At 49.4% G+C, this 26,866-nt stretch overlaps 1 protein-coding gene across 2 annotated transcripts in view; it reads right to left on the minus strand.

Annotated features, from left to right (window-relative positions):
* atp2a3 (ATPase sarcoplasmic/endoplasmic reticulum Ca2+ transporting 3) overlaps positions 1-26,866 on the minus strand; it is a 310,265-nt gene that overhangs the window by 235,668 nt on the left and 47,731 nt on the right. For both annotated transcript variants that reach the window (XM_038813618.1, XM_038813617.1), the window contains exons 2-3: positions 19,427-19,444; positions 15,780-15,862 (exon numbers count right to left, since the gene is read on the minus strand). In XM_038813618.1, the coding sequence (XP_038669546.1) occupies positions 15,780-15,862; positions 19,427-19,444 (101 nt within the window). The remainder of the gene's footprint in view (positions 1-15,779; positions 15,863-19,426; positions 19,445-26,866) is intronic.

Raw genomic sequence — 26,866 nt, forward strand, 5'->3', positions numbered from 1 at the left:
CCTAAATCTACTTCCCCTTATTTTGAGGCTATGCCCCCTAGTTCGGCCTTCACCCACCAGCGGAAACAACCTGCCCGTATCTATCCTATCTATTCCCTTCATAATTGTACACGTTTATAAAAGATTCCCCCCCCCCCCATCCTTCTAAATTCCAACAAGTACAGTCCCAGCCTACTCAACCTCTCCTCGTATTCCAACCCCCTCAACTCTGGGATTAACCTAGTGAATCTCCTCTGCACACCCTCCAGTGCCGTACGTTCTTTCTCAGGTGAGGAGGCCAAAACTGAACACAATACACCAGGTGTGGCCTCACTAACACCTTATACAGTTGCAGCATAACCTCCCTAGTCTTAAACTCCATCCCTCTAGCAATGAAGGACAAAATTCCATTTACCTTCTTAATCACCTGTTGCACCTGTAAACCAACTCTTTGCGACTCATGCACTAGCACACCCAGGTCTCTGCACAACAGCATGTTTAATATTTTTTCATTTAAATAATAATCCCTTTTGCTGTTATACCTACCAAAATGGATAACCTCACATTTGAAAACATTGTATTCCATCTGCCAGACCCTAGCCCATTCACTTAACCTATCCAAATCCCTCTGCAGACTTCAGGGTATCCTCTGCAGACTTCCGGTGTCCTCTGCACTTTTTGCTTTACTATTCACCTTAGTGTCGTCTGCAAACTTGGACACATTGCACTTGGTTCCCAACTCCAAATCATCTATGTAAATTGTGAACCCAACACTGATCCCTGAGGGACACCACTAGCTACTGATTGCCAACCAGACAAACACCCATTAATCCATATTCTTTGCTTTCTATTAATTAACCGAGCCTCTATCCATGCTTCTACTTTACCCTTAATGCCATGCATCTTTATCTTATGCAGCAGCCTTTTGTGTGGCACTTTTGTCAAAAGCTTTCTGGAAATCCAGATATACCACATCCATTAGCTCCCTGTTATCTACCGCACTGATAATGTCCTCAAAAATTTCCACTAAATTAGTTAGGAAAGCAGGCAGTGAAGCGATAAATATTTACAAATGGATATAGATAGGCGAGGAGATTGGGCCAGAATTTGGCAGATGGAGTTTAATGTGGAAAAGTGTGAGGTTGGCTGAAAAAATAGAAAGGCAAATTATCTAAATGGAAAGCAGATTCAGTATGCATCTGAGCAAATGGACCTGGGTATCTTTGTTCATGAATCATAGAAAGTCGGTATGCAGGTACAACATGTAATTAAGAAGGCAAATGGAATGTTAGTGTTTATTGCAAAAGGCCTGGAGTATAAAAGTAGAGAAGTATTGTTGCAATTATATAGGGTATTGGTGAGACCACATCTGGAGTATTGTGTCCAGTTTTGGTCTCATAGAATCATAGAATTTACAGTGCAGAAGGAGGCCATTCAGCCCATCGAGCCTGCACCGGCTCTTGGAAAGAGCACCCTACCCAAGGTCAATAACTCCACCCTATCCCCATAACCCAGTAACCCCACCCAACACTAAGGGCAATTTTGGACACTAAGGGCAATTTATCATGGCCAATCCACCTAACCTGCACATCTTTGGACTGTGGGAGGAAACCGGTGCACCCAGAGGAAACCCACGCACACACGGGGAGGATGTGCAGACTCCGCACAGACAGTGACCCAAGCCGGATTCGAACCTGGGACCCTGGAGCTGTGAACCGATTGTGCTATCCACAATGCTACCGTGCTGCCCCAAATTTCTCCTTATTTGAGGAAGGATGTGGTGGCATTAGAGGCAGTTCAAAGGAAGTTCACCAGATTAATTCCAGGGGTGAAAGGGTTGACGTACGAGGAGAGATCAGTTTGGGCTTATATTTGCTGGAGTTTGATCAAGGTAAACAAAATACAACATGGGATTGATTAAGTAAACAGGCCAAATGTTCCCTCTTGTGGGGCAAACTAGAATGAAAGGTCACAGATATGGGTTGAGAGGTGGTAGATTTAGAACTGAGATGAGGAGGCACTACTTCTCGCAGAGGGTGGTGAATTGGTGGAACTCGCTGCCCCATAGTGTGCTGGATTCTGAGTCATTAAATGGTTTCAGGAAGAAGAAAGATATATTTTGGATTTAAAAAAAGGGTTGAATGATGGAGCAAGCCCGAGGGGTTGAATTGCCTACTCCTAATTCCTATGTTCCTATTTTCCTATGTATGCTGTAGCACACCCTAGGATGTCTGAGTTGGTGACCTTGTCCTGCCAAGAGATGCCAAAGATATGTCAGAAATAGCAAAGGTGGAACCCATTCATTTTTTCTCCTGCCTAGTATATGTTGCACAGGTCTCAGCACCGTAGGAGTGCGCAGAGGATGCAGGCTTGGTAGACTCGCAGTTTGGTGTTCTTCGTAAGGTTGCTACTGATTCACACTTTTACTCAGCTTGATGTGGAGATGCTGGCATTGGACTGGGGCGGGAACAGTAGGAAGTCTTACAACACCAAGTTAAAGTCCAACAGTTTGTTTCAAATCACTAGCTTTCGGGGCACAGCTCCTTCCCCAGGTGAATTCACCTGGTGTTGTAAGACTTCTTACATTACTCAGCTTGGACATAGCAGACATTTTTCAATAAACGTGTTGATTTCAACATCAAGTGACAGATTGCTGGTGACTTTAGAGATTAGATATGTGAAGCTATCAATAACCTCCAACGTCACATTGTCAATACTAATAGATGACACTGTGGCAACGTCCTGGACCATGACATTGGTCTTCCTGATGGTCAAACCAAACTCTCTACAGGCGTGACAGTCTGTTCATTTGCCATTAAAGGCGTTCCTCAGTACAGAATGCTAATTAGGCATTCTCTCAGAGCAACTCTCAGATCAGGCAGTATCACCAAATATTGCCAGGAGACTCCACTGCCAGATAACAAGGAGGTCTCACGACTCTTCCACCAACATCCCTTAGCCCCAAACTCAGATCAGCGTTAATACCTCAATGGGTTTTCCTACAGCCACAGCCTCAACTCCACTTGAAAAGGACATGGATTTACGGACACATTGCATGATCTCCGAATGTTCCAAATAACTTCACAACCAATTAAGGAAGTGTAGTCACAGAAAAAACAACAGTCTCCCATAACAGAAGAATTATGATAAACCAACCATTTTTGTCATCATAGAATCCCTACACGGCAGAAGGAGGCCATTTGGCCCATCAAGTCTACACCGGCCCCTGGAAAGAGCACTCTACCGAGGCCCATACATCCACCTTACCCCTGTAGCCCAGTAACCTCACCCAACATTTTGGACACTAAGGGGCAATGTAGCATGGCCAATCCACCTAACTTGCACATCTTTTGGACTGTGGGAGGAAACCGGAGCACCTGGGAGGAAACCCACGCAGACACAGGGAGAAAGTCCAAACTCCACACAAGCAGTCACCCAAGGCCGGAATTGAACCAGGGTCCTTGGCACTGTGAGGCAGCAGTGTTACTGTGCCCCTTTCCTAATGCTGGTTCAGAGTGGAAAACAGAGAGAACTCTCCTGCTGTTCTTCAAACAGTGCCATGGAATTGCTTAGGTCAATGTGAAGGGATAGCCAAGGGCCTGGGTTTGATATCTCACCCAAAAGGCAGCATTCACTCAGTGCCGGCGTGGATTTGCTGATATCATGGGATATCATGGGAACGTTAGACAAAGGAGAATCAGTGGACGTGATTTACTTAGATTTCCAGAAGGCCTTTGACAAGGTGCTGCATAGGAGACTGTTAAATAAGTTAAGAGCCCATGGTGAGAAGGGCAAGATCCTGGCATGGATAGAGGATTGGCTGACAGGCAGAAGGCAAAGAGTGGGGATAAAGGGGTCTTTTACAGGATGTCAGCCGGTGACTAGTGGTGTGCCTCAGGGGTGTGTGCTGGGACCACAACTTTTCACAATATATATTAATGACCTGGAAGAAGGTACTGAAGGCACTGTTGCTAAGTGTGCAGATGATACAAAGATCTGTAGAGGGACAGGTAGTATTGAGGAAGCAAGGGGGCTACAGAAGGACTTGGACAAGCTAGGAGAGTGGACAATGAAGTGGCAAATGAAATACAATGTGGAAAAGTGTGAGGTTATGCACTTTGGAAGGAGGAATTTAGGCATAGATTATTTTCTAAATGGGGAAATGTTTCGGAAAGCAGAAGCACAAAGGGACTTGGGAGTCCTTGTTCATGGTTCTCTTAAGGTTAATATGTAGGTTCAGTCGGCAGTTAAGTAGGCATGTTAGCATTCATGTCAAGAGGGCTAGAATACAAGACCAGGGATGTACTTCTGAGGCTATATAAGGCTCTGGTCAGACCCCATTTGGAGTATTGTGAGCGGTTTTGGGCCCTATATCTAAGGATGTGCTGGCCTTGGAAAGCCTCCAGCGGAGGTTTACAAGAATGATCCCTGGAATGAAGAACTTGTCATATGAGGAAAGGTTGAGGACTCTGCGTCTGTACTTGTTGGAGTTTAGAAGGATGAGGGGGGATCTTATTGAAACGTACAAGATACTGCGAGGCCTGGATAGAGTGGACGTGGAGAGGATGTTTCCACTGGTGGGAAAAACTAGAACCAGAGAACACCATCTCAGATTAAAGGGACGATCCTTTAAAACAGAGATGAGGAGGAATTTTTTCAGCCAGAGGGTGGTGAATCTGTGGAATTCTTTGCCACAGAAGGCTGTGGAGGCCAATTTACTGAGTATCTTTAAGACAGAGATAGATAGGTTCTTGATTAGTAAGGGGATCAGTGGTTATGGGGAGAAGGCAGGAGAATGGGGATGAGAAAATATCAGCCATGAATGAATGGCGGCAGACTCGATGGGCCAAGTGGCCTAATTCTGCTCCTATGTGTTATAGTCTATAGTCTTATGAAGTCACAACCTTTTGACTCAGGTGAGAGAGCTCCCAACCCAGCCCAAAACCTGTTGTTGGAATACCTGGATTATTTACTCTACCCATCAGGAACTGGCCAGGCTCGTTTCATACACAACCCTCTGACTACAAGAGATACATTCCATTAGCTTGGCTCCACTGGATCAGGCACCAGAGCTGTGAAGGCACAGTGTGATATTCACTCCTCCTCTGAAACAGTATGTAAATTAAATCACAAATGACTCAAACTCCACGCTGTGGGGGAGCAATGCTCCACTTTTGGCTTGAAATCTATAAAACCTTCCCTCACAACTTAACCCTTTAAGCACCAGTGAATTTGCACTGCATCTTGCCAACACCAGCATATCGTTTCCCAGATGCTGTGCCCAAAACTCAACAGTGCTCCAGCTGGTATCTGTTTGAGATTCTGAAGCAGCATCCTTTTTTCTTTATTCTTTCATGGCGCTGCTGGCGGGGCCAGCATTTGTTGTCCCTCCCTAATGGCCGCTGAACAGAGTGACTTGCTCAGCCATTTCTTGCCGCATTTAAGAGTCAACCACATTACCCTGTATCTGGAGTCACACGTAGTGAACCAGATGGGTTTTACAACAATCAATGGTAGTTTCATGGTCAGTGTTACTGAAACTAGCTTTATATTCCAGATGTACTCACGGAATATAAATTCCATTAGTTGGCATGGTGGGATTTTCTTTTTTTAAATGTTTTACTCGTGCCCGGGATGTGGGCATCACTGGCGGGCCAGCATTTATTGTCCTTCCCAGAGTACATTTAAGAGACAACCAGGTTGCTGCCGCATGTAGGCCCAACCAGGTAAGGACGACGGGTTTCCTTCCCAAAAGGACATTGGTGAACCAGATGGGTTTTCACGACAAATCGGCAATGGTTTCATGGTCACCTTTAATTCCAGATTTTTACCTAATTCAAATTTCTTCATCTGCTGTGGCGGGGTTCAAAGCTGGGACCCCAGAGCATTACTGGCCTAGTGACATCACCAGTATGCCACCAACTCCCACCCCCCCCGAAAGCATTGCCTCTCATTTGTATTCCAATCAGCATGGGGTAACAGCCAAACATTCCATTCCTATTTTTGTACCCGTGCACTAGTTGTTTTTTCCATGATGTGTAGACACAGACATTCAAATCCCCACAATTATCCACAGCTCCCAGTCTCTCGGCATTTGTAAAATGTTCCAATTTCTTTACCTTTCTTGGACCCAAAGTGGGTGACCTCACACTTCTCCCACAACGAAATCCATCTGTGACAGTTTTGCCAACATTTGTAGAATCCCTACAGTGCAGGTGGTCATTCAGCCCATGGAGTCTGCACCGGCCCTTGGAAAGAGCACCCTACTTAAGCCCACTCCTCTATCCTATCCCCGTAACCCCACCTAACCTTTTTGGACACTGAGGGGCAATTTAGCTTGGCCAATCCACTTAACCCGCACATCCTCCACCCAGATCTTCCCCCGTCTCCCAATAATTGCAGAATCTGGCACGAGTTTCCAATCAAGGACAGGTCATCGCATGTCAGAATAAGATGATTCCCCCAGGTGTTGGAAGATCAGAAACAGAGTTTGCTGGAAATGATCAACAGGTGAGGCAGCAAAAGATCAGAACAAGGCAAGTGAAAGGTTAATATGTTTCCTTTCTCTACAGTTGCTGCCTGAGATGCCAAGCTGCGCTTTCTGCTCCGACACTAGCTGGATAGACACAGAGTTGGATTTTAATTCAGCACCAAGCAGTTGGAAGGAGGGCTGCATTCAAATGGCAGTATTTTTTAGGAGCAGACTATGAACCATTAGGAACACCAATTGTGATCATGGAAGGAGAGAGAAATACAACTAGCTACCATCTGACCAGGGACTTGGGTATTTCAGTGGAGGCGAGTGGGGTGTGGAAGAAATTTTTCCCTCGAGGGTGGGCAAGTCCTGAACAATGGGGCATAAATATAAAATGATCAAATACAGAATTCAAGAGGAATTTTGTTAAAAAGGGAATCTTGAGGGTTTCGGTATCAAGCAGAGTGATTGAAGCGAATTGCATTCATGTATTTGAAGGGAGGCTTCAGTGGGGCCAGCAGAGTGCCCCACTCCGGCAGAGCGGGGCCGGCAGAGTGCCCCACTCCGGCACAGCGGGGCTGGCAGAGCGGGGCCAGCAGAGCAGGACATGGAAGACACGATTATAAACGGGGACGAGTACAGAGCACAAACTCCAGTATTCAGCAGCTGGGCTGGTTTGCCCGTTTCTGTGCTGTAGATTCTTGTGTAATCCCACATAAAACTTTGCAAGGATGGCCCTCGCTTCTGACTGAAGTGGTTAATCATTGTAGAGTCTGTGCACTAGGATGGGGGTGAGGTCACGTGCACAAGGCCAGGCGGAGGGAGATAAACCGGGGAGAGGCGAGATGGGACAGGGTAGAGTAGGGAGGGGCGAGGCAAGGGGAAGCGTGAGGAAACAAGACAATATTCGGTAGGGCTTCGTGGGATAGTGGACCCTGTAATGTATCACCTGATAACTTTGAGAGATGAGTTGTTTTTTTCTTGTAAAATGCCACCTTCATACAAACCTCACTCTGCATTGTCCAAGTAAAAACAGTAACAGCTACCTAAAGTTAATAATAATAATCTTTATTATTGTCACAAGTAGGCTTACATGAATACTGTTAAAGCCCCTAGTCGCCACATTCCGACACCTGTTCAGGCACACAGAGGGAGAATTCAGAAAGTCCAATTCACCTAACAAGCACGTTTTTTGGGACTTGTGGGAGGAAACCGGAGCACACGGAGGAAACCCACGCAGACACAAGGAGAACGTGCAGACTCCGCACAGATAGAGATCCAAGTGGGAACTGAACCTGGGACCCTGGCGCTGTGAAGCAACAGTGCTAACCATTGTGCTACCGTGACCCCGTTGCAGGAAAATGTCTCCTCTGCACATTCACTCAGATAGCAATAGAATAAAAAATCAATAGAATATATTTGAACAGAACTGCAAGACATTGCACTGATGAAGATTATTGGTGCCGTTACTCCATTCGGTAAGCTCCCCTACAACAGGGTTGGCAAATGCGCTGTCTGATGCGGCACAATGGGGCAGCACGGTAGCATTGTGGATAGCACAATTGCTTCACAGCTCCAGGGTCCCAGGTTCGATTCCGACTTGGGTCACTGTCTGTACGGAGTCTGCACGTCCTCCCCGTGTGTGCGTGGGTTTCCTCCGGGTGCTCCGGTTTCCTCCCATAGTCCAAAGATGTGCAGGTTAGGTGGATTGGCCATGCTAAATTGCCCTTTAGTGTCCAAAAATTGCCCTTAGTGTTGGGTGGGGTTACTGGGTTATGGGGATAGGGTGGAGGTGTTTGACTTGGGTGGGGTGCTCTTTCCAAGAGCCGGTGCAGACTCGATGGGCCGAATGGCCTCCTTCGGCACTGTAAATTCTATGAATTCTAAACTGACCTGCTAATTTCTCAGTCCTGCCAGTTTGCCTCTGCCACACCACCCCACCCACTCTGCTAAGGTTGGGGAATTTAAATTAGCTGACCGGAACCTCCTGATTTCCTGCAGCCCACCCAGGTATACCCCACCCCTTCCAGCGCACACAGAACAAAACAGCCCTCAGAATACTGCAGAGTCCGACTTTGAAGTCAAAGCATTATTGAAGTAGAGTGAATGAGGATTGATTATTATGCTGCTGAATAATGAGTCTGGAACAGAATTAAAGATAATTATTCTTCTGCCTCTTAAAATCTGACTGAAAAAGAGAAGTTTCAAATGTTTTAACTGCAAAATTAAATTTCCAGACTCACGAAGATGAGATTTTAGAATCCGAACAAAGGGAAATTTACTGGAAGCAAACAGGTAGAGGGGGGATCTGTCACTCAAGGGTTCCACGGAAACTAATTAATGCAGTGTTTCAAGCTGTTATAATCTAGCAGGACAGGAAGGTGATAACTGTGTCTAACCAGTAATAAACGCCAAAGCACCGAAAAGCACCAAGGCCCATCCTTCCCAACTGAACATTAAAAATCAAACCCCCATCCGAGGAGAGAGAAATTGTACGTGCAATAAAGGTCAGAAAAGGTGTCCAGATCCATGACCCTTCACAGTCAACCACATCGCAGGGCAGCACTCACTCATGTATGACTGGTGATATGTCAATAATGACAACTCATAAATCTAGATAGCTAGACATGTTTCAGAGTGTAAATAGAATGGTAAGTTAGCAATAGGTTAGTTTCACTTTTTATAAAAACAAAGCACTGGAAAAACCCAGCAGGGATGGCAGCATCTGTGGGGGGAGAAGCACAGTTAACGACGTTTCAAAGAACAAAGAAAAGTACAGCACAGGAACAGGCCCTTCCGCCCTCCAAGCCTGCGCCGACCATGCTGCCCGTCTAAACTAAAATCTTATCCACTTCCGGGGTCCGTATCCCTCTATTCCCATCCTATTCATGTATTCGTCAAGATGCCCCTTAAATGTCACTATCGTCCCTGCTTCCACCACCTCCTCCGGCAGCGAATTCCAGGCACCCACTACCCTCCGTGTAAAAAATCTTGCCTCGTAAACCTTGCCTCGGACGTTTCGAGTCAGTTTATCTCTTCTTCAGAGCTTCGAAGTTGTTATTTGATCCCACTTCAGCTACTGCCTTAAACTTGCTTCTAATTCATCTCATTGAAGTGTTGGCTAGTGTAGACTTGAGAGATGAACAGACACTTCCAACACCGATGAAGGTTCAACTCAATTTTATTAACTACTTCTAACTAACTAACACACGATGACTGTGGGTCTAAATTATGCTAACTTAAACTAGAGACCCAATGCTACCAGCACGGTAGAATAGTGGATAGCACAATTGCTTCACAGCTCCAGGGTCCCAGGTTCGATTCCGGCTTGGGTCCCAGGTTCGATTCCGGCTTGGGTCACTGTCTGTGCGGAGTCTGCACATCCTCCCCGTGTGTGCGTGGGTTTCCTCCGGGTGCTCCGGTTTCCTCCCACAATCCAAAGATGTGCAGGTTAGGTGAATTGGCCATTATAAATTTCCCTTAAGTGTCCAAAATTGTCCTTAGTATTGGATGGGGTTATAGGGTTATGGGGATAGGGTGGAGGTGTTGACCTTGGGTAGGGTGCTCTTTCCAGGAGCCGGTGCAGACTCGATGGGCCGAATGGCCTCCTTCTGCACTGTAAATTCTATGATAATCTATGAAGCCTTGTCCGAACCAGTTGATTCTCTCAGCACTTGGTGCGAGTCTGTGCTGGGCTGGATGAGTTCTTGTTACACTGAGAGACAACACCCAGAATGAGCGGGGACCGTGGTGCCCTCTGCCTTTATAGTGTGTGTATTCTAACTGGTGATTGGCTGCGGTGTTTGTACATGTTGATTGGTCCCCGTGTGTGTCCATCAGTGTGTGTCTGCACCATGATATACTGGTGTATATTATGACACTGGTGACAGGTGTTAAAAAACACCAGCTCACAAGAATGATCGGTTGCAGCTTATGGAACAGACTGCTCACCGCCTGCCATCTGGCCATGCCCTGTTTTATCCTCAACTCCCATACGAGGAGAGAGAAATTATACGTGCAATAAAAGTCAGAAATGCCTTTTCCTGTTCCGCCACATCATCAACCTAAGCCCCTGAATTCCCAAAATGTTTAGGAGCGGGAATGCCAGCATTGTAAATTCAAATAAGCAGCAGCTATACAGAATTCTCAAAATGCCAGCCCTCTTCACCCATCATTCACATCGATACAGCATGGGTATGACCGTTCATACCATTCGATTAATAGCAATGGGCAACAGCCACAGTCGCTGCGGCAGTCACTCACTTCCGATGGACAAATTAATGGTCAACTAACACAGAGGTCAGGCTCGAAGCTATAGGAAACTGGAGGGGGAAATGGGACTAGCCGAGTTGCTCTTGTAGGGAGACAGCATGGACAGGACATAAGTTTGTATTAAAACAGTAACAAAATATATACAAGGCCAAACGGTACAAAGACTAATTTTGTGTTGGAGAAACAGGGTACCCTCCCCTCAGTACCAACGTACGGAGGAGGGGGAGGGAATACTCTGATTATTAAAACAGTTCACAACACGTTTGTACAAAAAAAACAAACGGTACAAGCACTAAACTTTGCGCTGGAGAGACCAGATACCATCGCCTCTGTAGATTGTCAATATATAATCCATCACAGTGTATGGCAATCACCTTGTTAAGTGAATGGCTAGTTAAGCATGTGGCATTGATTACCCTATAAATGCAGGCAGCTGGAACACTTTGGTGTGAGAGCTTCTTGTGGGTGAGTAGCTATGAGGAAGTGTCTTACAATAAACCAGCATGAACCTAAAAGACCAGATTGGATTGATTCTTCCTCCGCAGCCCCTGGTTATAAGTAACAAAGATAGTCTCAGGACATTCATTCAGTCACTGGTCACTGGCAAGTTGATTAATTCACCAGACCCTCAGAACAACTTTGACATGGCAATCTGTTGCTCCTGATAGTTAAAGCACTAACAAACTGATTGTAACATAATTGTAGCCAAAGTTAGGTGTTCCACCAGAGTTATATTTGCAGTAACACTAGGTAAATTATGGAGTTATCTACTGAATTCTGCAATTCTTTACCTTCTCATTAATTATAACTTCTATTTCTATAAAGTGAATATAGAACATAGAATATTCGGCCAAATGAGTCTGCACCGACCCACTTAAGCCCTCACTTCCACCCTACCCCCGTAACCCCTCCTAACCGTTTTGGACACTAAGGGCAATTTATCATGGCCAATCCACCTAACCTGCACGTCTTTGGACTGTGGGAGAAAACCAGAGCACCCGGAGGAAACCCACGCAGACACGGGGAGAACGTGCAGACTCCTCACAGACAGTGACCCAGCAGGGAATCGAACCTGGGACCCTGGCGCTGTGAAGCCACAGTACTATCCACTTGTGCTACCCAAGTGCCTTGAACATAGTTTTTTTTTAATTTAGAGTACCCAATTCTTTTTTTCAAATTAATGGGACATTTAGCATGGCCAATCTACCCTGCACACCTTTGGGTTGTGGGGGTGAGACCCACACAGACAGAAATGTGCAAACTCCACACGGAGAGTGACCGGGTCCTCGGCGCCGTGAGGCAGCAGTGCTACCCACTGCGCCACCGTGCCGTCCCTCCTTGAATGTCGTTAAGAGTATCCGAGGGCACTTCACAGGAATACTAGCAAACAAAATCGGACACCAAGCTACAGAAGAAACAGCACAGGTGACTAAACGATTGGCCAAGAGATAGATTTTAAGGAATGCCTTAAAAGGAGGAAAGGTTTAGGGAAGGAATTCCAGACTTTCGGATCTATACAATAGCAGCGAAGGAAACCAGGGATAGGCAGGAGGCCAGAATTGGACGAGGGCAGATGTGTTGGAGGTCTGAGGGAGGCCAAGTTAAAATGTGGTAGCAAGAACTGCACGGTCACGGGGTGAAAAATGGTCAGTTTACAAGCCATCAGCTCTTTTCTTTTCAGCCATCAGCTCTTATTGTGCAGTACATTAAAAACTTAATTAATCAACAATTGATTTTGGGATATAAAAAATAAAATTTGGTAAATATGTTTTGAATTTGCTCTCAATTTCATGGGAAATGCAAATAAACTTGTGCGCGCATGTGCATTTACGTGGGTGCAGGCTCAGGGTGCCATTGAGGACAATGAGCCACCTCTGGCCTGCACAAGGCAAATGTATCTCCCTGTCCCCCCCCCCCCCCCCCCCACCTCAGCATCCCAACAGGGTTTAGGTTGGTTCTGTTTGCAGTCTCCAAACCAGCTCAAGAAATCCAACTTGAAAAGTGGTCGAAGCTGAACAGAGCTTCCTGCTGGACAACCGGCAAATCAGCCTCAGCCATTTCTCTGCTGCAGCTCGGGCCTCAAGGTCTGTGGGCTGAGGTCAGCTATTCTCAGACAGGACACCCATCCACTGTGCAAACACCCACAGCAGGAACAGGTTTGAAGCTCTTTCCAACCAGCTGAAACCATCTGTAAAATATGCTCTGTTCTGCTCATTCCTGAGACCAAGAGAAGGATTCACTCTGTTTGCAAGTTCAGAGCTGAGCTGCTCTATCCAGGATAATAAACACACTTCACAATGACATCAAATGCTGCTTCCGATTTCAGTCCAGTCATTTGAAAAACAAAGGGAAGCGGGGGGGAGAAAGCACAAAAAAAAAAACCCCGACAATTCAGTTTACATCCAGCGACAAGTGTGTCACACAGGGGTCCCTTCTTTCTCATGAATCTGGAAAAATTTCTCATAACCCCAGAAGAGCCCTTTCTAGGATCATGTCCTTTGTGTTTAACTTAAAGTTGAATTGCTGTATTAACTCCTTTGTCACAAGATAAGAGAGACGGCATGGTGGTACTATCACCAGATTAGTAATCCAGAGGCCCACCATAATGACACAGGTTCAGATCCCATCACGGCAACTAACTGGTGGAATTTAAATTAAATTAATAACCCTGGAATTGAAAATTAAACTCAGTAATGAAGACCATGAAACCGCCATCGATTGTTGTAAAAAAAAACATCCAGTTTATAAATGCTCGCTAGGTAGGGAAATCCGCCATCCTTAACCAGCCTGGCCTACAGACCCACAAAGTTGGTTGAGTTAACTACCCTTCCTTTGAAATGGTCCAGCAAACTGCTCAGTTCAAAGGCTATTAGGGATGGGAAACAAATGCTGGCCTTGTTCGCGATGCCCACATTCCAATGATTCAACCGAGTCAAGGATTCAACCGAGAATATCCCATCATCAGCACGACCAATGACTAACCATTTTAGTTGATCATTGATTTACCATTGCAGAATCTACTGGGAAGCGAAGGTGGCAGGAGGTTTATATAGTATCTTTACGCACCCGTACAATATTCCAAAATGCCCAAAGGATTGATTTTTGAAATGTCAATGTCGTTTTGTAGGCATCTGATGTATCCACACCATTAGATTATCGTTCTTTCAGATAAGAGGAATGTTGGCCAAGACACCAGGGAACTCATCAAGCAATCCACCTGGGCAGGCAGGGGGTCTACCTGGGCAGGCAGACGGTGCCTCAGCTTGTTCTGTGGTGTATCAAAGGCAAGTAAAGGGCCCTCCCATTTTCTGCTTAATCACCTCTGTTAAGTAATTGGTTAAGAGACATTCCAATTAGTTCTCATTTGTGTTAGTATCCAATAATTGAGACTGATATGTAAAGGGGCTTCAGGTGGCCTTTGTGTCGGGTGATGTGATGTTAGAGCTTTGTGCAGAGTGTGTTGAAGTAAATTAAAGGCGTTTGTGAAAAAGGAGCAGAACCTTTGACTCTTTATACAACAGCAGCTAAACATCTAACAACCAAGGTCACACAGCAATTAGATATATCTCCTTATGAGACATAGGGGCATGTGGGTAAATGTGATGACACTGGTTGTTCAGGGGCTGTTTGGACATAGTCTGTATCCATGTTGTAACTGTGATGTATTTTATGTATGGCCTGGACAGATGGACAGAGGGATCACTCAGAGAGGGCTAAAGGGGGTCCTCAGAGGAATCTGAAGTCAAGGGAAATGATTGTGAATTCCATTTAGTGAAGAACAGGAAGACAAAGGAATCTGACAGAGACTGGGATGATAGATAGGGGAGGACTCAACCAGCATGGACAATGGCGATTAAGCACAAAGATGAGAAAGGCAAAGTCAGGAAAGGCCAGAGTGAAAACATTCAATCCTGAAGCAGATTGATTTTATTTTGTATGAAGATTGTGAAGTCTCACAATGAAATTTCACGGTCTGGGAAACTGAACTGAAAGAGTTCTTGACAACATGACCAAGTGTGGCATTAAGATTACCCCAGGATTGCAATCAGTCTGAGAAGTCAGCTAGGAAGGATCATTGACAGATGCAGCACTGTGAGAAGCCACTCGGTCCATCTGTGCCTCTACTGGCTCTTTGAATGAGCTATTGAATTAATCCTATTCCTCTGCTGTCGCAAAAGCCCTGTAAATGTTCTTTACACATTCAAATATTTATCCCATTCCCTTTTAAGGTTCCAATTGAATCTGCTTCCACCACACTTTCAAGCAACATATTCTAGATGCTGCTAGGGTTGCCAACTGTGATTTGATGTATTTCTGGAGGTTTCACCAGATGACCATCCCCCCCACTCTCCAGCCATTAGTCAGCCAACATAGCCTTCCTACACCAATTGTAAAACAGAAACTCATAAACCAATTGGATGATGCTTGACTGTCAGCCAATCAGCCTCTTTTCCTAGTTTTGAATGTCCTTATATCTGGTGAAGAGAAATGTTCAAAGAAAATGACAAGAAAGCAATATTTTTTAAAGGTGCGGATGATTTTCCTTCAGGGTTGTACACAGCAATGTTTTGGAGATTGATCTTCAATTCCTGGTAACTCCAGATCAATCCTGCAGGGTTGACAACCCTACTAAGATTGAGTTCGGAATGAAACGCAGGTCAAGATTCTGAAAGGTGTAGAGAGGCCTGTGCAAGTGGAGAAACTACAATATAGAGAGGCCTGGCAATAGAGATTGTCTTTTTCAAAGCTATTGCAACAGAAATTCTAGCCGAATTATGAGAGGATGTCAGGCAGGTTGCTGGAGGACGGAGCTACAACCTTAGCTGCCAGGATCGAGCCGCCATCGAGTAAGGTTGGAGCAAACCCAACCTTACGGTTGCGCTTACGGTTGGGATCAACAAGGGTTGGCCTGTAATGTAGAAGAGGCAAATGAGGTGAGAGCGCAGGGAATACACCACAACTGACTGTGGGCAGGTAGTGACTGCATTCAAATGGAATGTCAACTGACCACAAACTCAGCGAGTATCAGACAACTGATGAGAAGATTACTTACAAATGAAACGCAAGCAGCCAGCAGGAGAATCCGCACCAGGAGCTCTTCAAACTGCTCGAGCACAAGTTCCCACAGGGATTTCCCTAGAAAATAAACAGGCATCATAATTTATAGTGGCTGGCAGACAGACAGACAACTAGACTGTTGGAATGTTTAATATAAAAATATGGTCTGCTCCAAATGAAGAAAGTGAACAGGCAGCCAAAAAAGCAAGTCCCATTAGCCAATGGGTTCAAAGGCAGATCACAGTTTCAAAATCTACCCCAGCAACCCAGGAGAAAATGGTCATCAGGAAGATGGCTCCCAAACCACTTTTTGACCACCTCTGCTGGAAGGGCTATTGTGCAGAGTTCAGGTCATGACACAAGTAAAGTCAACAGCCATTCATGGTCACAGTTCCCACTAGAATGATCACAACGTGCGGGTGATAGTCTGCAAGACCAGCTCAGGGTCATTGCACTGGGCGGAGGTAGGGTGGAATCTGAGAAAAACAGATTGCTTTCAAAGAAAAGTGTTTTGTGGAAAATAAGTCTCAAAGTCTGCCAGCAGATTTTGCAATGTTTATGTGGAGAGTTCTCCCTTCTCCTGTGCAATGAGGTTAAATACTGACCAAATGGAGGAACTTCTCAACTTATGGGTTCTCTCCAGTCCAGGGTGTGCTGTGCTAGTTTATCTGAACAACCTCACCCCTGCATAAGGCTAGAGGCTTAAGGTGTGTGAAGAAACAAAAAGCTCAGGTTGATAAATCGGGGTTCCTCTTTTTTCGGTTTAAATTATTCAGCGCATTTCAGTTTAGTTGTCTTTATCCCACCTAGGGCACTTTTGTAATGTTACCGTGTCCTCCTCTTCCTTCTCCACCCCCTCCCCCTTCGCCAAGCCTCCCCTACCATCACACCTGCTCAATCTGACAAGCCTTGGCAGCACGTGAAAGCCAGAGGCGCTCCGGTACAGCAAGAGGGCTGAGCAGAGGCATACTGCATTTCTCTGGTCCAAATGGCAGCTGTGACAGAGAACTAGGAGTAGTTGAGTCACTTCTCCTTTTAAATTCTTGGAATTCCCAACAACTTTGTTGGAACAACACCAAACCGCAGCGGTTGAAGTCGGCAGCTCACCGCCACCTTCTCAGGGGCAATTAGGGATGGGCAATAAATGCTGATCTTGCCTGTGACACTGACATACCAAGAAAAAAATCAAATAAAATTTTAATTTTCTTGTGTGATTGACCCAATTGTGGATGCAGATTTCAGGCATATTAAAGAGAAGTTGTTGATTCACCAGAAATTGGCTCCATCCACAGTTTAATCATCTGCAGGTTCACGGTTTCTTAAGTGCAGAAACCCAACCCAGTTACAGCCTGGTTAAGGGCAGCCTATGAAACTATGAGGGCTGTGTGTGCAATGTGTGACTCACTCAGATACGGTTGGGCTACATCTGAAAACTGTCAGGCCTATCGCAGCTTCACCCGCGATTACCCCACACACACCCATGACAGGAATTGAGAATCATCTTCCCAAAGTATTCAATAATTTCCAGCCCCAAGCAACTGTTTCCACAGCAGGGAGACTATTTAAGTTACAATTGGTTACATGGGCAGCACGGTAGCATTGTGGATAGCACAATCGCTTCACAGCTCCAGGGTCCCAGGTTCGATTCCGGCTTGAGTCACTGTCTGTGCGGAGTCTGCACATCCTCCCCGTGTGTGCGTGGATTTCCTCCAGGTGCTCCGGTTTCCTCCCACAGTCCAAAGATGTGCAGGTTAGGTGGATTGGCCATGATAAATTGCCCTTAGTGTCCAAAATTGCCCTTAGTGTTGGGTGAGGTTACTGGGTTATGGGGATAGGGTGGAGGTGTTAACCTTGGGTAGGATGCTCTTTCCAGGAGCCGGTGCAGACTCGATGGGCCGAATGGCCTCCTTCTGCACTGTAAATTCTATGTAATCTATGTAAGGAGGCTGTTTAATTCTACATTTTGCAAAGATTTGAGGAGGTAGGGATCCCAAACTAACGCAACTCAGCAATTGCGAAAAGACCCAATAAGCCGTTGCACCCGAATGCTATTGTTTTTTTAAACTGACAGAACAGAGGACATTACGGGGCGGCACGGTAGCATGGTGGTTAGCATAAATGCTTCACAGCTCCAGGGTCCCAGGTTCGATTCCCGGCTGGGTCACTGTCTGTGCGGAGTCTGCACGTCCTCCCCGTGTGTGCGTGGGTTTCCTCTGGGTGCTCCGGTTTCCTCCCACAGTCCAAAGATGTGCGGGTTAGGTGGATTGGCCATGCTAAATTGCCCGTAGTGTCCTAAAAAGTAAGGTTGGGGGGGGGGGGGGCTGTTGGGTTACGAGAATAGGGTGGATACGTGGGTTTGAGTAGGATGATCAGTACTCGGCACAACATCGAGGGCCAAAGGGCCTGTTCTGTGCTGTACTGTTCTATGTTCTATGTATTACGCTGTTAGAAAAGTCCATTCAGTTGATATTACTCCTCGACTTCGCTACCTCCATATAAGCTACCATTAGAGGGGGCAGCAGATTGATCTTCGACAAGATGTGATTGGATGGAACTCAGTCCAACGAGGACCATTAAAATAGTTTGGTCGACTGAGGAGAAAAAGTTCTAGCACTCTCTGTTCAGACAGTGAGATATCACACACTGCTTTGCAGAGCATTGGTCACCAAGCACAAGGCACAAAGGGGGTGATGGGGACAAAATACGGTCACAGGAAAGGTGCCTCAGAGGCTTTGGAAAGGGTTGAGGGGGCAGGCATGCCAGGATAATAACCCGGAGTTCCAAAGGGCCGGACTACAATTGCTGAAAGTGTGACTGCACCCAATGATGAAGAGAATATGAAGTTAGTGTCAGAGCGCAGAAGAGAGTCACTCAGGGATGTGTACTTCACAGGGCTAATACAGGGCAAAGTCATGAAATACAAGGGGGAGGAAATGAAGCTTAGAAGTCAATTTGCTGGGGTGCAGGGTGCCAGTAAAGCTGCAGGAAGATAGAGAAAATGGCTTTAGTAGGATGAGCATACAGGCAGCATGAGATGTAGCTTGTGGAGGGAGAAAGCAAGCAGGCTAACAGGAGAAGCCTTTGGGGTCAAAGTTATAAAGCGGTGAATTCTGAATTTGGTACGGATGGGGAGTGTATGGCTCAACTCAGGGTTCAAGAGAGATAGGGGTGTGGGAGGGGCATATTGATACACGGTTTGTTAGCAATGGAGACTGGGGAAGGATGAGTAGGGGTGGCCTCTGTCAGGAATAATAGGGTGAGGGGTGTGCTTGATTCAAGATTTCAGAGAGAAGAGATGTAAAGGTGATTAAAGGCTTGGACAGACAAAAATAGTCTAATAATGGATTACATGTCAGAATGTGAAGCAGCAGAATCTGTACCACTGGATTTTCATTTGAGTTTCAACAGCACACAAGATTGGAGAAGATCTTCTTTTAAGTCATCCCCCTCTTTAATAGTGATCCTATTTATGTGAAAAGCTAAACTTTCTTTTGTCCAAAATAATCTATCAATATTCATCTCGTCATTAAAGAGCATGATCAAAAAGCCCAAACGAGAAAAACTGCCCAATACAAACCAACAGTCTTTACAAGCAATCGATTTTAGTCATTCAAAGTACAAATGGGGGAAGTCAATATTTACCTTCTTCTGCTGGCAATTCTGATTCAGCCGGATCATGAAAAAGAAACAAAAAATAATAAATTAGTGAACCAATAAACAGCTGGTGACCGAGAAAAGAGTGCTAGTTCACAACAGTAAATCTCAAGTTGCCTTTCCAAACCATCCATTCGTCCAACATTCACTCCTCCAAGCGTACAACTGCATCCAGCAACCAGCAGCAGGCACGCCGCCTCCACGTTTGGGACAAGTTCACTTGGGTAGCGATCTAGTCATATTAAAGCAACCTAGGCTAGTGAATAGGCCGTATGAATGACCCTCCTTCATCTTAGTGGGGCGCATGATTGAGTTTGGGTTTGTTCACTAACCATGTCAGGCCACTTCTCAGCAAGTCTGGCAGCACCTGTAGGAAGAGAAAAGAGCTAACGTTTCGAGTCCGATGACTCTTTGTCAAAGCGAGCTTTGACAAAGAGTCATCGGACTCGAAACGCTAGCTCTTTTCTCCCCCTACAGATGCTGCCAGACATGCTGAGATTTTCCAGCATTTTCCCTTTCGTTTCAGATTCCAGCATCCGCAGTAATTTGCTTTGATTTATGTCAGGCCACTTATTTGGGCCACACTTGGAGTATAGTGTTCAATTCTGGTCACCACACTGCCAGAAGAGTGTGGAGGCTTTAAAGAGGGTGCAGGAGAGATTTACCAGGATGTTGCCTGGTATGGAGGGCATTAGCTATGAGGAGAGGTTGAATAAACTTGGTTTGTTCTCACTGGAACAACGAAGGTTGAGGGGCAACCTGATGGAGGCCTGCAAAATTATGAGGGGCATAGACAGAGTGGATAGTCAGAGACTTTTTCCCCAGGGTAGAGGGGTCAATTACTAGAGGGGTCAATTACTAGAGGGGTCAATTACTAGAGGGGTCAATTACTAGAGGGGTCAATTACTAGAGGGGTCAATTACTAGAGGGGTCAATTACTAGAGGGGTCAATTACTAGAGGGGTCAATTACTAGAGGGGTCAATTACTAGAGGGGTCAATTACTAGAGGGGTCAATTACTAGAGGGGTCAATTACTAGAGGGGTCAATTACTAGAGGGGTCAATTACTAGAGGGGTCAATTACTAGAGGGGTCAATTACTAGAGGGGTCAATTACTAGAGGGGTCAATTACTAGAGGGGTCAATTACTAGAGGGGTCAATTACTAGAGGGGTCAATTACTAGAGGGGTCAATTACTAGAGGGGTCAATTACTAGAGGGGTCAATTACTAGAGGGGTCAATTACTAGAGGGGTCAATTACTAGAGGGGTCAATTACTAGAGGGGTCAATTACTAGAGGGGTCAATTACTAGAGGGGTCATTACTAGAGGGGTCAATTACTAGAGGGGTCAATTACTAGAGGGGTCAATTACTAGAGGGGTCAATTACTAGAGGGGTCAATTACTAGAGGGGTCAATTACTAGAGGGGTCAATTACTAGAGGGGTCAATTACTAGAGGGGTCAATTACTAGAGGGGTCAATTACTAGAGGGGTCAATTACTAGAGGGGTCAATTACTAGAGGGGTCAATTACTAGAGGGGTCAATTACTAGAGGGGTATAGGTTTAAGGTTCGAGGTGCAAGGTTTAGAGGAGATGTACGAGGCAAGCTTTTTACACAGAGGGTAGTGGGTGCCTGCAACTCGCTACCGGAGGAGGTGGTGGAAACAGGGATGATAGTGGCGTGTAAGGGGCATCTTGACAAATATATGAATAGGATGGGAATGGAGGGATACGGACCACAGAAGTGTAGAAGATTTTAATTTAGACAGACAACATGGTCGGCGCAGGCTTGGAGGGCCGAAGGGCCTGTTCCTGTGCTGTACTTTTCTTTGTTCTTTGTTTGTTCATGACCCCATGAATAAGATTAAATACATTTTATACACCCTGACTATTGAGTTATAAAAATGCTTAATAACTTATGTATTAATAAAACCCTCATGAACTTCAAATGGTTAAAACAAAACAAAAATTTCACTTTGGACACAGCCAATATGGTGAGCAACCAGTACACACCTCACTTCAGTCACACAGATAGAAAAAGCTACGCCGATGGAAACCAGCGGAATGTGGCTACTCTGCACATGGACAACAGGCAAAAAATTGTCTCATGGTCCGCAGCCGGAACCCAGAAAGGCTGCATGTCTGAAGTCTAAAAGGTAGCCAATCAGTACTGGCTGCTCCTGCCGAAATTTGTGTTTGGAACAAAACTGATCTTTTAAATACATTTCTCCATCACCCCCCTACTTTGAACAGAATTTCAGCTGGGCCACAGCAAAACAGCACTGATTCGGCACCTACCACACCCTCCCCAGACACCAAGAGAATGCCACTGGATCCAAAAACAACAAGTGTGAAGTCAACAGCACTGACCAGGAAAGGAGAAAAGAAATAGATTGCAATTCCATCATGGGCGGTATTTACCGGCCGTCCAAGGGCGGGACAGGCAGATCCCGTTGACAAGGGCGGGACCGGCAGATCCCGTTGACAAGGGCGGGACCGGCAGATCCCGTTGACAAGGGCGGGACCGGCAGATCCCGTTGACAAGGGCGGGACCGGCAGATCCCGTTGACAAGGGCGGGACCGGCAGATCCCGTTGACAAGGGCGGGACCGGTAAATCCCGCTGGCGGGCCTCTTCTGCTGCTGAAAAACATGTTTTAGCAACGTTGATTGAGGGATAAATATTGACTAGTAAGCTGGGGAAACTTTTGGCTCTTCAATATTACACCATGGGATTTGTCAATCAAGCAGAGAGTGCAGATTAACACACCGAGTGTGATGCCTCAACTGGAAGTTGTAAAATTCTGCGCACCTCCCCCCTCCCCCACCAGTCCTGCCCGCCCCACGGGTCTGCGCACCACCCCACCACCCCCAGCCCCCCCCCCCCCCACACAGGTCTGCACGCCACCCCACCACCTCCTCCCCAGAACCACAAGCCTCCCCCCCCCACAGATCTACACGCCCCTCCCCCCCCACAGATCCACACGCCCCTCCCCCCCTACAGATCCACACGCCCCTCCCCCCCACAGATCCACACACCCCTCCCCCCGCCACAGATCCACACGCCCCTCCCCCCGCACAGATCCACACGCCCCTCCCCCCGCACAGATCCACACGCCCCTCCCCCCACAGGTTCCCACACCCCTCCCCCACAGGTCCACACGCTCCTGCCCCACAGGTCCACACGCCCCCTCCCCCCACAGGTCCACACGCCCCTCCCTGCCACAGATCCCCACACTCCTCCGCCCACAGACCACACGCGCCTCCTCCCACAGATCCACACGCACCCACAGACCCACAAGCCCCTCCCCCCACAGATCCACAAGCCCCTCCTCCACAGATCCACAAGCCCCTCCTCCACAGATCCACACACCCCTCCCCCCACAGATCCACATACCCCTCCTCCCCAGACCCACACGCCCTCCCCCCACAGATCCACACACCCCTCCCCCCACAGATCCACACGCCGCTCCCCACACCCCTCCCCACAACCCTCCCCTACAGATCCACACGCCACTCCCCACACCCCTCCCCCCCCACAGATCCACACGCCACTCCCCACACCCCTCCCACACCCCTCCCCCCCCCACAGATCCACACACCCCTCCCCACACCCCTCCCCCCCACAGATCCACACGCCCCCCCCCACCCCCCCCCCCCCCCACAGATCCACACGCCCCTCCCGCCCCCACAGATCCGCACGCCCCTCCCCCCCACCGATCCGCACGCCCCTCCCCCCCACCGATCCGCACGCCCCTCCCCCCCACCGATCCGCACGCCCCTCCCCCCCACCGATCCGCACGCCCCTCCCCCCCCCCGATCCGCACGCCCCCCCCCCCCACCGATCCGCACGCCCCTCCCCCCCACTGATCCGCACGCCCCACCGATCCGCACGCCCCCACGCCCCACCGATCCGCACGCCCCTCCCCCCCACCGATCCGCACGCCCCTCCCCCCCACCGATCCGCACGCCCCTCCCCCCCACCGATCCGCACGCCCCTCCCCCCCACCGATCCGCACGCCCCTCCCCCCCACCGATCCGCACGCCCCTCCCCTCCCACCGATCCGCACGCCCCTCCCCCCCCCGATCCGCACGCCCCTCCCCCCCACCGATCCGCACGCCCCTCCCCCCCACCGATCCGCACAGCCCCTCTCCCCACCGATCCGCACGCCCCTCCCCCCACCGATCCGCACGCCCCTCCCCCCCACCGATCCGCACAGCCCTCCCTCCCCACCGATCCGCACAGCCCTCCCTCCCCACCGATCCGCACGCCCCTCCCCCCCACCGATCCGCACGCCCCTCCCCCCCACCGATCCGCACGCCCCTCCCCCCCACCGATCCGCACGCCCCCCCCCCCCACCGATCCGCACGCCCCTCCCCCCCCCACCGATCCACACGCCCCTCCCCCCCACCGATCCACACGCCCCTCCCCCCCCCACCGATCCACACGCCCCTCCCCCCCCACCGATCCACACGCCCCTCCCCCCCCACCGATCCACACGCCCCTCCCCCCCCACCGATCCACACGCCCCTCCCCCCACCGATCCACACGCCCCTCCCCCCACCGATCCACACGCCCCTCCCCCCACCGATCCACACGCCCCTCCCCCCACCGATCCACACGCCCCTCCCCCCACCGATCCACACGCCCCTCCCCCCACCGATCCACACGCCCCCCCCCCCACCGATCCCACGCCCCTCCCCCCACCGATCCACACGCCCCTCCCCCCCCACAGATCCACACGCCCCTCCCCACACCCCTCCCCACACCCCTCCCCCCCCCCCTCCCCACACCCCTCCCCCCCCCACAGATCCACACACCCCTCCCCACACCCCTCCCCCCCACAGATCCACACGCCCCTCCCCACACCCCTCCCCCCCCACAGATCCACACGCCCCTCCCGCCCCCACAGATCCGCACGCCCCCCCCCCCCACCGATCCGCACGCCCCTCCCCCCCCCGATCCGCACGCCCCTCCCCCCCCACCGATCCGCACGCCCCTCCCCCCCACCGATCCGCACGCCCCTCCCCCCCACCGATCCGCACGCCCCTCCCCCCCACTGATCCGCACGCCCCACCGATCCGCACGCCCCCCACGCCCCACCGATCCGCACGCCCCTCCCCCCCACCGATCCGCACGCCCCTCCCCCCCACCGATCCGCACGCCCCTCCCCCCCACCGATCCGCACGCCCCTCCCCCCCACCGATCCGCACGCCCCTCCCCCCCACCGATCCGCACGCCCCTCCCCTCCCACCGATCCGCACGCCCCTCCCCCCACCGATCCGCACGCCCCCCCCCCCCACCGATCCGCACGCCCCTCCCCCCCACCGATCCGCACGCCCCTCTCCCCACCGATCCGCACGCCCCTCCCCCCACCGATCCGCACGCCCCTCCCCCCCACCGATCCGCACAGCCCTCCCTCCCCACCGATCCGCACAGCCCTCCCTCCCCACCGATCCGCACGCCCCTCCCCCCCACCGATCCGCACGCCCCTCCCCCCCACCGATCCGCACGCCCCTCCCCCCCACCGATCCGCCACGCCCCTCCCCCCACCGATCCGCACGCCCCTCCCCCCCACCGATCCGCACGCCCCTCCCCCCCCACCGATCCACACGCCCCTCCCCCCCACCGATCCACACGCCCCTCCCCCCCCACCGATCCACACGCCCCTCCCCCCCCACCGATCCACACGCCCCTCCCCCCCCACCGATCCACACGCCCCTCCCCCCCCACCGATCCACACGCCCCTCCCCCCCCCGATCCACACGCCCCTCCCCCCACCGATCCACACGCCCCTCCCCCCACCGATCCACACGCCCCTCCCCCCACCGATCCACACGCCCCTCCCCCCACCGATCCACACGCCCCTCCCCCCACCGATCCACACGCCCCTCCCCCCACCGATCCACACGCCCCTCCCCCCACCGATCCACACGCCCCTCCCCCCACCGATCCACACGCCCCTCCCCCCACCGATCCACACGCCCTCCCCCCACCGATCCACACGCCCCTCCCCCCACCGATCCACACGCCCCTCCCCCCACCGATCCACACGCCCCACCCCCCCCCCCCCCCCCCCCCCACAGATCCACACGTTATATACAAAAGGGTTCTTTGCCCAGAGGATGGGAGACAACTGAAATAAATTGTCAGTTTATGTGGTGAGTGCTGACTCTCTCAACATCCCACAAAGATCTGGCTACTACCTATCTCCGGTAAAGTCAGGTCCTATAAAAGTAAAATTGCCACAGTCCCAGATGACCACAGGCTGCTTTCCCCTTTGAGGGGGAGAGCTGACTGGTGGTGATTTTACCTGAGGATCACCACACCTCAGGTGAGGGGCAAGGTTGAGAAGGTGGATAACTTCATGAATAACCCAAGCCGGTACAGGAATTGTACCACGCTGTTGGCCTCGCACTGCATCACGAAACAACTGTCTAAATCGGCCCCCAGGTCATATAATGTTTACGTGAAATACCAGGTAATGCAAGCAAGGACAATGTGGTCCTCTGAATTTGTTTTCTATCGCCTTATTGAGTTGAGGAAGAATTTCCCAAACTTATTTTTGCCTAATTAGATTTTGATGTTTTGACCGTCTCCCCAAGGGATCCAGTCACAATGCTTCGGGCATCATGACCAGGTTGGCAGGTTGAATGAATCTGTTTCATTGTCTTTGTGAACACACTATGGATGTTCAATTCAGCTGGCTGGCTGATTTTTTACTCATGCTGCACGTACTCAAACTTATTGTGAAAGAATAAAATTGCACAGACCTGTGAAAGTCTCCTTGGTTGAGTGTGGAATGGAGCAGGTATTTCTCAGTTAGAGACAGTGTTTGATTCTGCAGTGCAGTTCCTCAAAGACTAATTGAGTAATGCGTCCAGGATGAGAATAACAGTCATTGAAGCTGGGAACTTGTTTCAATATTTATTAATTTAAATGCTTCCTATTTCACTAAACATTCAAGGCCAATGTAAACATGCTTCAAATTGATTGATGGAATTGGATAAACAAGTGAAAACTCAGACCAAAAGACTGGCAGGACTGTCTCTCCTGGTACATTAAGACTTATATGGGCTTTGCTTTAACGTACTGAAGACTGTAACAGTGGATAAACTGCTGGGAGTTGCAATTCAACTAAGGAATACTTAATCAGTTTCAGAAGAAGGCAAAGAGCCTTCAAATTACATCCACTGAATCTCAACGTTAAGCGTCCCCCTCATGAACATTCCTCCCCACAGAGCTTCCCCCCGAGGAATATCCAACCCACAGAGCCTTCCCCTCAGGAACATCCATCCCCACAGAGCCCCCCTTGGGAACATCCATCCCCACAGAGCCTCCTCTGAAGAATATCCATCCCAGCAGAGACTCCTCTCAGGAACATCCGTCCCCACAGAATCACTTCCCGGGAATATCCATCCCCACAGAGTC

The sequence above is a fragment of the Scyliorhinus canicula genome, chromosome 12 (genome assembly GCF_902713615.1).
Source record: "Scyliorhinus canicula chromosome 12, sScyCan1.1, whole genome shotgun sequence".
Taxonomy (NCBI): domain Eukaryota; kingdom Metazoa; phylum Chordata; class Chondrichthyes; order Carcharhiniformes; family Scyliorhinidae; genus Scyliorhinus; species Scyliorhinus canicula.